This window comes from Lottia gigantea (genome assembly GCF_000327385.1).
Source record: "Lottia gigantea unplaced genomic scaffold LOTGIsca_56, whole genome shotgun sequence".
Lineage (NCBI taxonomy): Eukaryota > Metazoa > Mollusca > Gastropoda > Lottiidae > Lottia > Lottia gigantea.
In genome coordinates, this window is record NW_008709919.1 from 1,270,530 (window position 1) to 1,290,038 (window position 19,509).

The window sequence follows — 19,509 nt, forward strand, 5'->3', positions numbered from 1 at the left end:
TCTTCGTAGGGTGGTAAGATTGTTGCGCTGTTGATACTGGACTCCATCATCATGTTGTTGAGGGTGCTGAGGTTCTGTTGTGCTTTCTTCGAGATTTTATTTGAAATGGGTATACATGTGAAGAGGATCTTGGAGTTTGGGAAGGTTTTGTTGGCTGTGGCGATTAATTTCTGGGCTTGGTTAAAGGAGGTCTTTGGTATCTGATCACGGTTGTTGAGGCCTACATGAAGAATAATGGTAGTAGGTTTGGGATCATGGTCGTATGATTCCAGGATTGACTGTATGTGATGGATTTGGGCACCGGGGTAAGAATGTATTTCGCCGTGACACAGGTGATTTTTTTCATCAACAAGGGGATTCATGACTATTCTATGAAATACTTATTTTTTCAAGGTAAAAATCCCATAATGAATCGTTATCGAAGCAAGAGAGAAAAATTATTCATAAGTTTAAGAAAATGAAATATAATGAATGGAGTTTTACGTCCTACTTAGAAGTTTAAGAAGGGAACTAATAATAAATATTTTCTGTAAGTTTATGTAAAAAATTTCGCTTATCTGAATGTAGCTCATACATGTTGAGCAGCTTTGACGGGTGTGCCGCCAGTTAGGGTATGCTTACTCTTGTAGACACTAGATACCACTTTTCATGATGAAATCACTTAAGATTGATATACTTCCTCATGTGAAAAGTTCATTGACTGCTACTAATGTTTCGCCAGTATGTTGTTTGGGTTTCGTTTCGGATCGTCAATACTTGGTTTACTTATTTATAAATCATCTATAGCCTTCTTTTCGGTTATTTAAATTTAATCGATTCCTTTACGTGAATTCGAATATCAGTTAAAAAATATTGAAGCTAGTTTTTATTTTGCTTCTGGAGATTTCACTCCATTGACTGGAAAGGTTCTTTTGCTTTGGCTATCCGACAATACTTCACGGTTACAAAGAAACTATATGGCCTACATGACATGTTTTGATTGGTTAAAAATAACGTCATCAGAACAGGACTGTCGTAGGAAACTTGCTAGACTACAGTGTAGACGAAAAATGTCAGAAAAAAAGAAACTGGGTTGAAATCTAAGATTTATTAGAAAGGATAAGTTCGACTTGATTCTGAAACCTTAGCTGAAAACTGTAAAAGCTGTATGTAAAGTTGAAAAAGCTAAAATATTTTTATACCACACCGTCTTCTAGATACATTATGCCATTAGTATTCACTATAAGAACTTAAATGGACAATTAACCCAACACCATAGTTACACCAGATGTCGATTATAAAGTAATAAAATAGTAATTTAAAAATGTAGACTATATAATGAAGGAATATAGGTGAACGAACTAATCACCATTTTTAATGTTCTTTAAAGGGATTGTAAAGGAGTTTTATTGTGTGTATTGGGGACATTGATAGCATCAATTTCCACCATTCAAATTTTCAATCAGACGTCTGTGGTAGAATGGCAAGAACCATTGTCGGATTGAATCCAATACTACTATCATTGTTTCAATGGCTGTATTGATGATGATGAAAAACAGACGTTTTAATTAAACTTTTCATATTGATTGAACTAAATCGCATTTTAGATTAAAATTGTGTGAAGATACTACAATGATAACTCACTTCCTTCCGGTAGGTTGTGTCAATGACGTTATACGGTGGCCGTAGAAATTGTTCTTGACAATCAGAAGCATAAATAATAGTGGAGAAAAATGGAGGGAGTGTTAGTTAGTAAATCAAATCAATGTTAGAAATAGAAAAGGGTCAATTTAAAAATTGAAGAAATTAATCACCGCCTTAAGAATATCAAGTACTATAAATTACTGTGACCAAATTTAATGTCATGAACTTTGGACAATAAAACATATGGTATTGTTCACGATAGGGTATATTGTGTTTTCTTATGAAGTAGATAAAACCAATAGTAAATCAATATACCGGTTGCACATTTGCACGGATTATTCTTAGCTACTTTTAAGTCCCTCTTAATCAATATATCATAGCCAAAACAACTGTGTTAATCTTTTCAAAGCTTTTGGTATTCTTTTTAATTTCATAAAGGGACAGATGTGCCTTCAGATCCATGTGTCCAGACTTATTCGCGTATGAATGTTTTGCGATATATATAAAAGACATATATAGAAATAGTGAGTAAAATTTCTAGTTTGAGATATTTTGAAGGAATTGTGCGAATTATGCTTCATACATGTCCAGTACTTCTGAAAACTATTTACATATATTCAAGACTCAAATCAACCCCACAAAATATCACACCTGTGCCTTTAAAGAGTAATAAACGATACAGTAATGGACCATAATTATGATTTAAATTTGGAAAATCGATGCTTTCAGGTGGATCAAACGAAGCAATTCATCTGCCTTTCTGTCCGAGTAACCCAAGACAGACTGAAGAAGATGCTCTGAAGCTGGCTTTTTACCTGGCCACTTTACCATGGCGCATGTGAAACGCTTGGGCTACTCATAATCGGCTTCTGTCGCCCAAATCGTGGTCCCATCTCCATGTCATCGTACTAATATTGAATCAACGGCAGGAGTGCAAGTCCAAAAAAGGCAATGGGCGTACCGTAATCCAGCTTAGAATTGAGATTGATCATTTCAAAAGGAGATCGAAATCAATAGTTTATTTGAGACTTTTCATAGTCTATTAAACCATAATTACAAACATATTTAAAAATCACCCAGATGTTGCCCCCATTCTTCCCAAACATACCTATAGAAATCTGTGACAGATGTCAGTTGTTTGTCAATCAGAAAACTAGAAGAGTAGATATAGCCATTATTTCAAACTTCAAAATCAGGTATACAAGGAAGAGGCTTCTATGAAAGTTATTAAAAATGGAATGATCTGAAAAGCTTAACTCCACCAACTCATTTAAATTACAATTCAGTTGTATATATCAACATCGGATCAACATTTTTTACGCATTATATTCAATTAGGTCGTACTTTGGCTCAGTCAATAGTAATTAACTACTTATCCCAGATGCATAATACAGTCGTCAAAATTGAACCAATTTACATTATTTTGGAATAAGTCACGGGAAAAACCTGAAACCGACCATCTTGTGAAATTACGTCAATCAACATTATTCATGATTTCACTTATGGTCATTTGCATACCCATACACCCTCTTACCAGCACAATCTGAGCAAACGGACAGACATTCCTCCCGACAACCACATGGTGAATCACAGGACCTACAAGCCGGCCAGCATATTGTGAACTAGAATCTGGCGGAACACAATTTACACCCACATTACGATGTAGATGTATACAATTGTGCGCCCTGGGTTCCTTTACTACCCACATTATATTGTTAAATAGCCTGACATATTTCCGTTTATATGTGGTCAGAAGGTGGTCGAGTTAATGATCAAGATAAATACGAGAAAAACTATGGATATTGTCTACGTGGAATCTCGAATCCTTTAAGGGACATTTTGTTATTTTCGTAGGTCGAAAATTATTTTTATTCAAGTTTATGAAAACTACACACCAAAATCTAGAGAAAAGGTTCAACTAAAAAAAATCTGCTATTAGTTTTTTAATGCCAAAAGGCTTACGTAATTTTTTTTTCAATTTGTTCTGCTTTTGAATAGGTGTTAAAAAAACAACTGTTCGGATTTGAGCAAAATATACGCTTAATTGTAGAGAAATATGTCTCCTCCATGTTCATTAGATTTTCAACAACAATTATTGAGTTTTCATAAACCCAACCCCACAACATGTTTAAGCTGTGTACTAAACAAATTTAGTTAGATCAAGTAGATACAACATATAAAGTAAATAGCACACTTTAGAAATATTTTTTACTAAGTATTTAAAATCTAATTCGACTCTAAAATGGGAAGAATTTGAACGTTTTTTAACAAATAATGTACAGGCGATTGATCATTGGGAAAGAATTCGGTCTGGCAGCAGATGTCAAGACATTTCTCGAATCAAAATTTACTTCTTACTTTATTCAAGATCTGAATTAATTGAAGCAAAAAAAATTATTGATTCAATGGCCAACTATTCAGTCGTGTAATTCACAGAAGCATTCTTATCAAAATATTGCTTAGTGAAGGTATGGTATTTATTTAAGGTAACTAAACATTTCAACATTTGATTGAAATAGGTGGTGGACCATGATCGAATTGAATGTAACCTCACATATTAACAATGTAGCTTCAAATATGAAATTTCTTCGGTTCCAAAAAATTAATTTATAGTTCGAAAAAAAAAACCAATTGAAATGCAGAATTTTTTTTTTCTCGTTTAACACTAATTAGCAATGTTCTGATATTTGCATCAAATATCATTTCATTTTTTCAGTTCTGAAAACCCACACCTGCACTTCAGAATTAGTTTTCCTTTAAAAGGAAACCTTTAAGGCTTGCATTCAAAATCGTGGAAGGTGTGTAAATGAAAAGTTTTAAGTGCTTGACATATTAAAGCTTAGGACATAAGGTCTTTAAGTTTTGTTTTGTTTTCATCCATCCTGTATAGCGCTAGAACATTCAGTAAAACTGTAAACTGTAAAAAATATTCGTAAAACATAGTTTAAAAGTAAAGCAAAGCAAAGGTTAAATGTTAAATCACTTATTAGAATAGTATGTTTTAGATTCTTTTTGAAGATTGAAATAAAGCAACTTTGTTTGATAGATAGGGACAGTTTATTCCATTCACGAGGGGAAGCGAAACAGCTCTTTCTCGTATTGGTTTTCTTGGTTGTTAGTTGTAGTAGGTTTGGTGATCTGAGGGAGCGTTTAGGAATATATAGCTGTATTAAATCTTTAAGGTAAGATTTAGAATTAGGGTCGTTGAGGCAGTTGTTAGTGAGGGTGTTGATTTTAAAACAAATTCGATAGTTGATAAGTATCCAGTGAAGATCTGCAAGACTGGGGGTTAAATGTTCTCTGATATTAGTTATTGTGACGATTCGGGCTGCTTATTTTAGATTGACTGAAGTTGGTGTATAAGGTATGATTTTAAGCCGAATAACAGTGAATCTGAATACTCAGATGTGACGAAAGCATTAATTAACATTTTGGTAGTCTTGGTGTCTAGAACGTTTCTGGTTCTGCCAATTCGATACAGGTGGAAGTTGGCTTTCTTGCATACAGCAGAAACATGATTTTTTATTTTCAATACTTCGTTTAGTAACACCCCAAGATTTCTAACACAATTGGGGGTTTCTATTTGTGTGTTCCCAACCAATACAGAGTTGCCCATAAGAAGCTAAAAGTTAAAAAGTACATGCCAAAATCCATTACAATAATCCAATTGAAAAACAGTTTAAAACAAGAATACTTTTTCATCCACCAAACAAACCAGGGCTATCCTTAGTATCTTAGCCATACTCTGCATTATTTAGAGAGCACTTGAAACACAGCTGCCACAGAGGCGACTCAACAAATACTAAACAATTAATCACAGTAGAGTATTAATCTATTATACGTTATTAACAATATCACGATGTCTATGGTAATTTTATTTACGAGAAGGTCAATAAAATCTGGAAGTTGCTTCAGTCTACATTGGCGCAGTACTGAACCCATCATTGGATTTTGAAAAGTGTTATGAATAGCTCAAATTGATTTGCTTAATTTCCATGCAAATTCCAAACACTGATTTTTCTTTTGCATCAAAAGGGTTAGAAGAAGCCAACGTACAACCTGTACCAAATCTATTATCTCTTTTATGGGGTCTCGCGCTATAACGTCCGTTATGATGATTCCATGGTCAAATTGAGATAAGGAAAATGAAATGAAATTAATTTTTACATTAACTTGGGAGCGGGAATATGAAATGGAGTTTTACGACACTTTTTGAACAGGAAAATGAAGTGAAATTGAGTTTGATGTCTACTTGTCATCAGGATTGTATATATAAATAAGCATCGGTATTATGCGTATGGAATTTGATGATAAATTATTGTTTTTATTTTCAGGTACTACGTGATTTAATCTTACCGTGCTTCTGAAAATTTGAAACATTGGATCCTTCTCATTTGGCAGATCTTTTTGGTTCATGAACCTCTTTTTTGGATCATCCATACTCGTTGGTTACTTGTTCTGTTGGAATAATGTTAATAATAAATTCCATTTCAAAGCCGATATTTGAGGACCTTAGAAGCAAATGATTCATCAATAAGTGTAATCTATATGCTGGGATAACAATAAATAATTTCATTCATAATTTTTTCAGTACGTATATGTGGATGTTTGATCAATTGGCCAACTTGACAACTTAAAAATGATCGCCAAATACCGTGCATTTATAATAGCGATTTTATGCGTCAAGGTACTTCTAATCTCTGTTTGGCTATTTTCAAAGAATGGTATAATGATCACACCATATTCAACAAATATTTCAAGTTTAAACCACCAGCTTTATTCACCTCGTTCAAAAATTCGTGCAAAATCTAGTCTGGATTCTTATTTTGTGTATACCAAAGGTTGTGTTATTCCTAGAAGAGACGCTTTTGATGCTTCTGTTTTAAAATATTACTCAAAACCAAGGTCTATACGAAACTGCCACGCTAATGTACCATTGACCTCACAAGACGGTACGATGCTTTATCTGGACAATAGGACGATATCCTACTGTGAGCGCCAAAATATTTACCGAAAACCAAACAGCGATTTCGGATACCTTGAAAAGGACAAACAAAAATTTACGGACAGTGTTAACATTTCGTCTAAATACATTCGTGTAACTTGTTATGATAAATCGGGTAAAGAAAGCTACACAAATTATCATCATTTCATTCAAAGAAACGAATCACGTCTGTTGGAATTGGACCGAAGATTAAAGGAGCATATTACAGCCAATAAGCCTGCAGAAATTATGAACGTCATGATGGTTATGATTGATTCAACTTCAAGATTAAACCATATTCGACACATGCCGAAAACACGTCAGTTTCTGCTCAAAAATATGTCGGCAGTCGATTTCGAGGGTTACAATAAAATTGCAGATAATACGTTACCTAACCTTGTGGGCATTTTAACCGGTAACTATTTGAACGAAGAATTAACTATTCGTAAAACACAGAGGCATGGTCCATTTGATAAATTTAATCTTATATGGAAACATTTCTCGGCAAAAGGCTACACAACAATGTTTTCTGAAGATTTTCCAACTATAGCTACCTTTGTCTATCTATCACAAGGTTTTCTAAAACAACCGTGTGACCACAGCAATCGACCTTTAGCATTAGCAATGAACTCACATTGGTTATGGTCAAAATGTCTTGGGAACAAATCAGAGACGGAATTGCTTTTGGATTCCACGTATAATTTTGTCAAAACCTACAGAAACAGGCCTTACTTTTCTCTAACGACGATTTCTAGATTAACGCACGATTATCTAAATCACCTCGCAAACGGAGACGATCACTATTTGGATTTTTTCACACGACTTCATAAAGAGAATTTGCTGAATAACACAGTAGTTGTGTTTTTTTCTGACCACGGACATCGATTAAGTAGCATCGTACATTCCGAAATCGGACAATTTGAATCACGAATGCCCATGATGTACTTAATGTTTCCTGCGTGGTTTAGTGAAAAGTACCCTGCAATCTACCAAAATCTTTTAGACAACAGAAATAAATTTACAACCAATTTTGATATTCACAAAACTTTGAAAGATATTTTAAATTTTAAAGGTCAACCTCGTTTAAAGGTTGACGTGAAATTAAGAGGTCAAAGTTTATTTGACCCAATCTCAGGGGATCGCTCTTGTCAAACGGCAAACTTAAGTATGCATTGGTGCGTTTGCAAAATGGACGAAATAATACCACGGGACGAATCACTCGTCAAGGCAAGTGTGGAGTTTACAATGCGAGAAATAAACAAAGAAATTCAAAATTATACCATGTGCATGCCCAGGACTTTACGAAACGTCACGTCCTTTAAACGAATGAAATATACAAATCAAGTTAATTTGACCGTCACTGTTATAAAATTATCCATCGATTCTAACCCAGAATCGGCTTTATTTCACACAACATTAAAGTATAACGAGATAACGAAGCAATTTCAGGTAGTAGATTCTATTTCGCGGACCAATAAGTACAAGCATACAGCAGACTGTGTTAAATTGAAGCACCTAAGAAACTATTGCTATTGTAAAAACCAAACTAGTATTTTGCAATGATGAAGTAATCAGTTTGCCTCCCACTTCAAAGTAATAGATTTGAAAATGCCAAAGATCAGAGAGGATAAAAGGTTAAAAGCTACCCACTCAGTTTGTCCTCTCTGTAGAACAACCCAATTCCCGTTGTTACAAAATTATAAGCGACTGCTAAAATATGTTGCCAGATTGCATGTTCGCTAACCAAGAGATCTGTTGATGAATCCGAGCAGAATGCGTGATAGTAACTTCGAATTTCAACGCCATTTTTCTTTTTACATGATGAAATGTGTATAATTAAATGAAATTATGTGTGCCTGTACTGAAGCGTCTCTATGAAAGGTAGAGGTGCAGAGTACCGCTGCAGAAGTGCCAAGAGATCGCTTGATAAGAAATTCAGGATGTGGGTAATGCCAATTTTATTTTAGAGGAGGGGGGGGGGGGGCATAAAAAGCCGAGCTTAACATTCCCAGAGGTTCCATTTAATGGATATAGGCATTGGTTCTGTCAAGCCAGGTCAAACAACGCCTTGATTACGCCATGATACCTAAATATATTTGGTAAAGAAATAATTTTATGGATTTTTTCAACACAATTGTGCAAATTACTTGCTTTCTGTTATTGTAACACAATTTTCACATCTTCTAGAACAGTGCTTTTCAACCTAAGTGAGTTCATTCCTCCTAGGAAGAATTCTTCCAAATATAATCCTCAGGAAAACGTCAGTCGTAGATCACCTCCTCGAGTTATCTAAAACGAACCACGTGAGTACATCATTAACTCACGTGGTAGCAAGTAGATTCCTCCCCATTTACACCCCTGACAATAATTCTTCCTCATGGTCCGCGAATTCCCCCCTGTATATGGATCTTGACCGAAGCTTAAAATGTCCCAACCATGGAGTATTATAACCATGAACTAGATATTGGGCTTTTCCGCTTGATTGTGAAAGAAATGTAGTTGAGGACAGATGACTATGGACAATACCAACAATTCCTTGTATACTTTCGCTCACCTTCGCAACCACCATCACAAAAATAAAACATTCATGGATAGCTACAGAAAACGGCAGTTATCTGTGGTCAATAAACCATTCATCGGTGTTCTTTAAGAACTGACAACCGTCCTAACATGACTTATAAAAGGCCAGTAACTCTAGTAAATCTAGTAAATTCTAGTAAAACCAGTCTTACAAACCCTGCTATTGCGGCTTGTAATCATTGAATATTGAATTGTGATGAAAAGTTAATGATGTCTATACTTTTATATATATCGGAAAAAAAATTGTGTTCTTCCTGTGTTTTTAAATTCTCAAAAACATCGTATCATTTGGTAGCATCTGTCAAAGCATCAAAGTATTCACTTCCAATTTTGGAGTTCACCATGGATATATTTTGAGCCCGATTCTTTTCATTTTTTTTATACAAATCCATTTTAAGAATAACGTGCCGGCATTCCTTATCTTCATTTTTGTATGAATGGATAATTCATAATATGTTTGAATAAAAATGGTCCATAGCTCAAGGCTGGACCAACTAACGCAGCGAAAATACCATTGGATAATATGAAAATATTTTCCCTTTTCAGTAATGTATAGCAAGCATTGTCACCTTATCTTTTGAGTGAAAAACCATTCTCTAAAATTTGGTTGTAAAATATGATTTTCAAATCTTTCTGTTACAGTGACATGATAAATAAAATTGCAATTTGATGAGGGATTAGAGATTTTGCTTCAATCAGCAAAGCATTAAAAATTAGTGCAACTAGTTTTGGGATGCGGCATCGCCAGCGAGATACTTCACTTCTCGAACACTGATATCAGAAACCTACAAAAAAAATTAAAAAGTTTGACAGTTAATTTCAATCTAGCAAGTTATACATTCATGCAACCGAGCACAAAATCGAACGATCTTTGTCAAATTCGGGAAAATCGACCTATGCTGCAACACTCAACTTCATAAAATAATGGAGGATAATCCATCTAACATTATAGTATTCTGTCGTATGAGGATCGCTGAGACAGAATTATGTGTTGTCTGAAGTTTCGGGAGAACACAACTATGTTCTCCCTTCATCAAGAATAGGTTTATTCCGGATGCTTTAATTCTACCTAAAAAAAATTACGCCCCAGTTCCATAAATCACAAACGTTTCATAAGGCAATCTGACCTCGGCCGGTACAAGAGGTAAACCTCGAGCCCGACTTTGATAACTGTTAACACATGAAGATACATGTTGCAAACAGTGCACTTAATAAATTATTTTACTAATGGGAAATCAAAAAATTTATGCCTCGTTACGTAATCTGTCACCAAATGTCACAATGTGTAAAACGATATTCCCAATTGCATTAAATATCGATTGGTACAATTTAAATAGTGACACATATACACATTGCTTTCATCGTCATTTTAAGTCGATTAGTGAGCTAGAACATGAAATCAAAATTGCGGCTGATGTATACATAGTAAATAAAATGATCAATAGGAATTCACCGCAGAGAAATTTTACGTAGATATGTTAAACGTGTAACGGAATACAAGTCTTAGGGGCTGTTTGCTTTTGATCCGTCATAGGAATGTTGCACATCAGGGCTAATCCATAATCAACACATTTAGTCACACCCAAGGTCATTCTGGTTGAGGCTTAAGGCTCCAAACTACGCATATCATTATGAACAGAACCAATACATGCATGTCAAGTGCGGTTGGGACAATAAACAGTGTGCTACAGAATGAACACGTAAAATCACTCGAGACATCAAACTCGAAAAGAGCTTCATCCTGCGCAATGAAGGCTTTGTCCTTCTTTAATAGATCAAACATAGGCAGAAAGGTCGGCAAACGCATTTCCCCCTTGCCCTATTTCATATCACACATCTTGTTCACTCACATAACAGGAAATACGTACAATACATTGCATACACCAGAAACAGAAAGGTCGAAAGTAAGGACGTGAAAGACCATTTAATTTCCTCGTCAAATGACTGAGTACATGCAGATCTTGTAAGATTTACCTGTGTGTGTGTGTGTGACTCATTAACGGTAAAATATCGATTTACTCTTTTCTTATACATTTTATCATAATAGCTGCTTTGTTGTAACGTTACACGATTTTAAAATGAGTTTTAAACTTACACTGACTGATATATGACTCATTTTCTTGTCGCTTTGGTTTATCAAAAAATTACCGATGATTCAAGGGCGTCAAAAATCCCACTCGAATTAATTTGACTGACCCATAACTCTATAAATTATATCCATTAAAAACATTAATTCGCAATGGCATATAGGTAACTTTGGGTATGGTTTGCCTACATTGCATCTGTTCTTGTTTCTATTTACATGTAACTAAATAAAAGAAAATGCCCTTGTTTAAATGGCATTAACATTATTCCCATATGGTGTTTCGTTGATAAATTCATGTTTATGAATGTGCATGAAAGCAGAACACATTTGGTCATAATTAAAGTCCTTCTTGAAGTCCATTAATACAGTTTCGCTGAACGCTACTACCACTTGTCCTTTAAAGATGTGGAAAAAAAATTCAAACTTACAATACAACAGAAAAGAATATTGGAAACATCAAACGATGTTTAAAATGTTCCTGATAGTCTGTAGTATCTGATGTTCTTATTGATAAAACAATTACTCATCAATAACATGTCGACAGAATGCTACCAGGCATCAGTTAACTTAAAAATAGACTTGTCCAGATTTCATAAGTGTGTTCTTTTCGAAGTGTTTGCCATGGAGATGATGTCGCAGGCAGATTCCGTATCGTTTTTGATGATTATAATTTCGTCAGATGCACTTAATTGTTTCGGTGGGTTTCGCTGTTGATGGGCTTGTTGAACCTTCCGGAAAACATCTTGGAGAAACCTTCGGCATCCTATTCGAATATCAAGTATTCAAGTTGATTTTGAGTCAACATAGCCAAAATAATCGATATAACCTCAATATGCCAGGGCTTTCCAGCTTGATTTTTTCTTTCTTTTACCTCTACCAGGTTCATTGATCGGTTGCATTGCCCTCTTTTTTATCCATCCTTGCTTATTCGTCACATTCTCTAGGGTTTTTTTTCCTTTTTTCATGTTGGAGAAACTCTTTTTGTGACAGAAATTCAAATATCGCACAGTATCTACAATTCTTTTGCCGTTCTGCTGCTAAACTGTATTGTTTATTTATTTTGTTAGATGCCTTGCGTAATAAAAATGACATAATATATGTTAGAAAAGATGTAACTTATGTTTTCAAAGAAAACTGTCAGTTAACAGATATCAACAACTGGAATAGCAACATTTTCCTCCAGGCTGAACGAAAACAAGATATCAATTCTAAGGAATACATTAGCAATAACATTCTAGTTACTTGATGAAAAGCTTAAACTAACAGATCCAATGATGACGTAATTGTGTTTATTCACGAGATTTCACACCTCATGGTTCCTTTCAGTTGGCAGTTATGAGCATTAACCTTTAATGAAAATGAAGCCGTTATTGAAATAAATGCAAGAAAGATTCAATTATATCAACCCTTTAAACGACATTGGTTATGCGGATTCTACGAATGTGGAGGCCAGGTTGACAGATTGAATCCAGGATGGAAGCATATTCTTCTGGAAATGAGCATTTTGTGATGGAGCACTAACCTTTAATGAAGTCAAGCCGTTATTGAAATAAATGTAAGAAAGATTCAATTATGTCAACCTTTTAAACGACATCGGTTATGCGGATTCTACGAATGTGGAGGCCAAGTTGACAGATTGAATCCAGGATGGTAGCATATTCTTCTGGAAATGAGCATTTTGTGATGGAACACTAACCTTTAATGAAGTCAAGCCGTTATTGAAATAAATGTAAGAAAGATTCAATTATGTCAACCCTTTAAACGTCAGTGGCTATTCGGATTCTACGAATGTGGAGTCCATGTTGACAAGTCGAATCGCAGAAGGGAAGCATGTACATTCTTGAAGTGAACATTTTGTACGTGTGCTAAACAAATAACAATAGTGTTCACTTTCGATAAATTATTTTTTTTTGGCAAGGACCCTTTAAACTTGTAAATTTTGCACTTTAAACTTTTTTGTGGATTTTGTAGGATGGATATTATTTTTAGTCAGTTTTGTACTGTTTAAAGGGGGTGTGTGTGTGCAAGCTTCATCTAATAAAATTTTTGAATCAATCTTTCCTACGTGTTCAACTTCAATAACATAAGAGTTAATATCGTGAAGTTATTTTTGGTTAGCCAGTTAATGTCAGTAGATGGTCTTTGTTCTATGAACTTATTTTTTCAAAATTTTCAAAATAAGACCGATATTCGACATATTTTCACCATCAGCTTAATTTTCAACTGCTCAATACGACCATAATGAAATAATTCAAAATATACTCTGAGAATTTAAGCACACTGCCAATGTAATCTACAAACATGTAAGGTTACTTGAGATGACGGAGATGGGTTCAAATTTATAATACGTTAGATCAACAAATTACGACTGTTACCAACTGTAAACTTAGATGACTACTTAACAAAGGGTCAACAAGGGTTAAATATGATATGTCTACCATATGATACAATCCGATACATCACTCCAAAGTTTGTCACACTGGGAGATGCTAATCCACATTACAACAGATTATATTGCCTTCTGTGTTATAATCCTTTTGCATTAGGCGTTGATCCGATTCACTTTGAAAGACGACGCTCGGTCACCTCTTGGATTATCATGTTCTTTTGTTCATTATGCAAATGGTTACATTTGGGATCCAAAATGTAGGAAACTTTATATAACGTTGTTAAGAGCAGTATAGTGCGATTATCATTTCAATTTTTAATGCGAAGGTTTTGCACAACAGCTGCCCGTAAAAAATAAGTTTTTTAGCCTTGTTTTATACGTCAGCAGCAGAAACGCAATTGGCAATTCTTTAAGAAATCCTTGATGACGATGTTTACAGTAAAATGGTGATAGTACCTAGTATCAGAAGGTACCTAAGTTTATCATTAAATTCGAAAGACCAGAAAAGATGAAAGGATTCAACAGAGCACAAATTTGAAAATTAAGAAGTGTATCTGAACATTACAGGTAGAGAACCCCAATAGGGAACTATGCATTTAGCATCATATTATATCGTGTAAGACTTTTGCCAATATCCACTTAAAAAATTAGATAACATTGTTTTTACAATTTATTTGGAATTATTCACTATTGTATAAAGAAAAAAAAATCACCAATACGTCAAATGTCGAGTACCAATTTCCCATATCCTTTATAATTTATTTTAATATTTTTAATTAATCAAGTACTTCCGGGTTTTCACACTTCAATTTCCTCCCTGACATAAGTTATTATTTATTATTTAATATTAATTAATTGACGCTTTTGGTACAAAGTGTTATAATACTTAAGTACATTTTTGGACTTTGAGCCGGTAGATTTTATTGCTTACCCAATATGTAAACATGCGATATCAAATCATGAAACATACTTTTTATTTTTTTTTACGATTATAGGTTATCTTCAAAACTTTCTTTGAGATATGACTTTTAAACTAAAGGCATGATCCCCCAACACGATCCTTCGGGATTTGATTCTGGCATAGCTCAGGTCATCTTCGGATTTTTCAATATGCTTTCTCTGATAAATGTATACTTCAGTGGGAAAAGCCCTACATAATGTGCACGCCTAATATTCCTCAACAGACAATAAGCTAATACAATAGGGAAACATTCTCAGGACAAAGCCTTTTCTCTATCGATTTCCACAACTATCCAGGGATTTTTAACCGAGGTGCGGTTTTAGTGTCACTTTCAACGACTAGTCGTTATTTTCGTGTTAGGGCCTCCTACCTGCAGTCCAGAAAAGGTATCATTAAGAAACGACGTTATTTAACCTTGGACCTTGAAGTAAGCAACCTTAGTTCCGAAAAATATGCAAATAAAGAACTATGGTGTTGACTTTTACGGTTAACTCTTTTTAGTGTTTACATTCAATCTTTCAATAAAATATATTAGAAGATACTACCGCTCGTTTTATTTCTCTAATTGTATGTATTGTTTACAAATCGCGAAAACTAAAAGGTTGTTATGTACATAGCATTTATACATCCACACGTACAGCACATATTGAACATTGAATTTGGTCGACGAGTTATATTAATTGATCTGCTTTTTCTTTGATATCGTCAACGACTTGTTCATATTGACACACCCCGTCACACCCTTTTACTAATTTACAAATTGCACCAAAAATTCGTTAGTTTGTTTACTTTACCAAGCATTTACTAATGGGCTCTGGCATTTAGAAGTTACCCAAATAAGCTTTGCTTAATGGCCACAATTACAATCATCATATTTGGTCATTGTTTAACTACGAATTTTTCAGAAAATTGACCCATGGAAAATGTTGAAATAAAACGAAAACTAGTTGGTTTTTCGATGTCGTGGGTCAGAAAGAAATATATCATTTTGCTGAAACCCATCCATTTTTCGAAAAAATATAATTTAGCCAGTGTCTTGTTATACATGTTGGTTTGCTAGTGGAGTATTATTTATTTCCGAAGGTTAATTATGTTGAACATTTAGGTCGGGAGTATCGTTTAAAAGTTGATTCTTTCTTCTCGTTCTCGAATTTTAGATGATGCTGAACGACTAATAATCTTAAACTTTTCACAAAACATGATTTTGTAAACTGAGGCCTTGTGTTCTCTGTCAGTTACAACGCCAATGATAGTTAGAAATCACAAAAGGGCAGGATAATGCCGTTATTCTGTCAAAAATATTTCATTACAAATTGTAAAGGATTCATTAGCCCTAAACTAATACAGAACAGAGGAACGTATCTAAATCTAATTTAATTCATTCAGGCTGGTTGGTTGGTAGATGACAAGTTAACGTCGCTTCTAGAATATGTTGATATCGCAAAGCAGGTAGTGGATGGATTGGTTCAAATTGGATGATTCTGTACTGTTGGCGTACGATACTCGTTTAAATATTCACATTCGGGAGACCGTAATACAGTGACTACGATGTCTTAATATATCACTGTATACTTGGATGATTTGATTATTCCGAACAACTGATTTAAGAATGGTGATTGAAGGGTATTGAAGCGCACTTGACACAACTATAGGTCAATTTCTACGTCTGAACAACGAAGCTTTGATCCGAAGAATATGTTTGGACACATATGAGTGAAGTTGGTCCATTTTTGTATAATTTGTAAGATATATCTTTGGGACAAACGAAAAAAGCACCATAGACGAAAATCAGCCCAATAGCATGTATAATGAAGGTGCGCCAAAGTTGTTAATCGTCAAATATGGTTACCACATTGCACTGTACACATGAATTAGACTTATTGTACATGTCATAAAGATTGTTAGTCTTATCATAATATTAATCGAGATGAGAATTGCCTGATCGAGATATAATTTTATATTTTATTATGTTGTCAAATTGTCACTGGCCTACTAATCGTCGTTATTAATCAAAGAAATGGTATGTTTCCATTGAATAATTTTTACTCTCAGTTGATTGAATGCTAAACAAGATTAGTCTGAATTAAGGAATTCGACATTATTTTTATAACCAGTATAAGAAGAAGTGAATTCATATTTTAACCTCTTCCATTGAATTCCTAATGTGACCACCATTTATAATGAAGTTAGCAACCCATTTTGAACGTTGTTTGGTTAATGTCTTCTGAAACGAGGAATTTAACTTCATTTTTATGGCCTGTGTATGAACAATTTACTTCAAATTGTACCTTTTTCCATTAATGGTACCTATGTGGCTACGATTTCTAATGTATTAAGCAAATCGTCTCGAGGCCAATGAACTACTAATCATTACTTACCAAAGAAATGGTATGTGTTTACTTGCAGTTAATTTAATGTCTAGCATGTTTCATCTAAATAAAGAATTCGACTTCATCTTTGTAGCCACTATACATGTATTTAGATTCTTATTCTTATTGTACCCTTTTCCATTGACACTGTCGATGTGACCACCATTCACAATGAATTCAGCAATCCATCTAGATCGGGGATTTTGACCCGTATATCAAGAAATTCGAATTTTACCCATTTCCATTGAAACTACCTATTTGGCTACAATTTCCAATGAATTAAACAAACCACCTGGAACGCAGTATTCTCTATATGGATGCTGACAACCAGGGCATATCAACAATGCACACCTGTGGGTTATTCGGGGTCAAAGGATAATAAATGACCTGTAATAATTTAATGAATCGACACGAATCTATCATTTTCAGTCTACACTGAGATCATTAATCTAAATGACAAGCTGATTTACACATTTTTCTAACCAGGTTAAAATATGGACGCATGAAGCTGTCGCTCCCCGAGCTATTGTCCTCGCCTTTGTAACAACGCATCTAAACCAGTGCTATATGCTGATGTTGACATTTGGTATGTTAAATAGATCGATGTCATCTCACCTCACTATATTTGTTTGAATCGTATTTGTACAATTTTAAGATCGTTAATTTAGAGAAAATGACCTTTGGTTCAATATAATTTATATGTGTTAATGATACGTCTCTAAGATTGACGATGTTCGAAACAAACTAAAAATGCTATTACCCAAGGCCCTGGTTCCCCACCTAGAGCAAGAGTACCAGGAACTGGGATTCTGGTTTTTTTTTTCCTCTTCCACTTCGCTTACATGCGAGGGGGTACCTGGGATCAACTTACAGGAGTTTTTGAACCAGACTTACCTGAACACGCACAAGTAATTTTATACTATGATTGATCATACGTTTTGACAACCATGTTTCTAGTTGCACTTTTAATTTCGATTTTGGCAGGCATTTACATCAATAATTTGACACCCTTGATATCAAAGACTTTAGTTGCTATTTCGAGAACATCAAATACTCATTTGTTTATCTAAATTATTCAGCAAGGTAAGAACGCAGTAAGAAAATGTGGATATTTGGCAGGAACCAACCAACCAAATCTGCACCAATATCTGCCGATGAGTACCGAGCCGGCGCCGATCGTTTGATGTGAAAATTATTGGCCAGCTTATCAAAACATTTATCTTACCACAGGCTGCGATATGATGTTATTCTTGTCTGATATACCATGGAACATATATTTTAGGTAATTGGTAATTTATTGATGTGAAAAGATAACGTTTAAGATAAAATCATTTCATACTTTTATAGATAAAATAACTTGGATACACAAATATTGCTTATTGCATCAAAATGTGTTCTATGTATCGGATATAAGGAGATTGAACCACATTTTTGTCACATAATTTGTCGCCTGATATTTCATATTAGGAATGAACATACATCATAGCCTTTTTAGATTTTGACATTTTGTTAGGTCCTGTAATTCGGACTAGATTGGATTAATAAAGACGAACATTCTTATGTAGAATGCAACTAGAGAATATTTTCCATGGCAGGATTAAGGACTCCTATTGTAGAGAACCTATATCACTTACAACAAATTATAATACCTCGGGTTATTGCTCCATTCGAATGGAAAGACGCTTTACAATTCTTTTTTTATTATCTCAATCATCGACAAGGAAGAGCTTTAAAGAGTCAGTAAAAAGCATATCCATATTTATCCAGTCTTTCACTTTCCAATTATTCCATTGAAGCCAATAAAAATCTCGACAAGCTTAATTTGAGTTCAGATTACATTTATGGTTGTCCCGATAATTAAATAAAGCCCCAGTTATTCAATTTCAGTCTCCAGGCTTCAGTTGGATTTAAATTGCCTTTTATACACATTGCGATCGATAGTACCACGATTTCCTTTCCTTTTATTAGTGTCTAAAATTCCACAGTAAAATGCAATTATTACCATATTGGAACAAAGTTGCTAATTCCTTAACATAGTTATGTAATTTTAATTTTTGTCAAGTGTTAAAAAAGCTTAGAGAGATTCGAAAGAGGATTTCATTCTGACGCATGTATTAGATGCACTTAAAACTTCCATTTTCATAATTCCGATTTCGTGCTTTTCCAACGGTTACATCATAATCTGATCATGTAATCCACCCAAAGCATGTCAAAACCAAGCGTAAAAGTTGTCTAGTAGTGGGCTCCAAAAATAAGTACCATCAGGTGTTTCGAAAATAATTTAACTTTGTCAAATGCTCCAAGCGGACATCTATTATGTGTCATTTAGAATTTGAGTGTTACTCTTAGGACCAAAGTGTTAATAGGTAACTGTTGGCTCAATTTATCCATGCTATGTTTGATTTGTCACGCACTGCTATTTGAGGATATGAAAGAACGTAACTCAAGTCATTAATCACATACCGTATCAATAAAACTAGCTGATAACACTACAATATACACAATAACTTGCCACTT

General features: G+C 34.4%; 1 protein-coding gene across 1 annotated transcript; it reads left to right on the plus strand.

Moving 5' to 3' along the window:
- Positions 1-6,262: 6,262 nt before the first annotated feature.
- On the plus strand, positions 6,263-8,170 carry LOTGIDRAFT_127104 (hypothetical protein; the record flags this gene model as incomplete). Its single annotated transcript, XM_009063232.1, has 1 exon — positions 6,263-8,170. One exon carries the CDS (start codon positions 6,263-6,265, stop codon positions 8,168-8,170), a length of 1,908 nt encoding a protein of 635 aa, XP_009061480.1.
- Between the last annotated feature and the right edge of the window lie 11,339 nt (positions 8,171-19,509).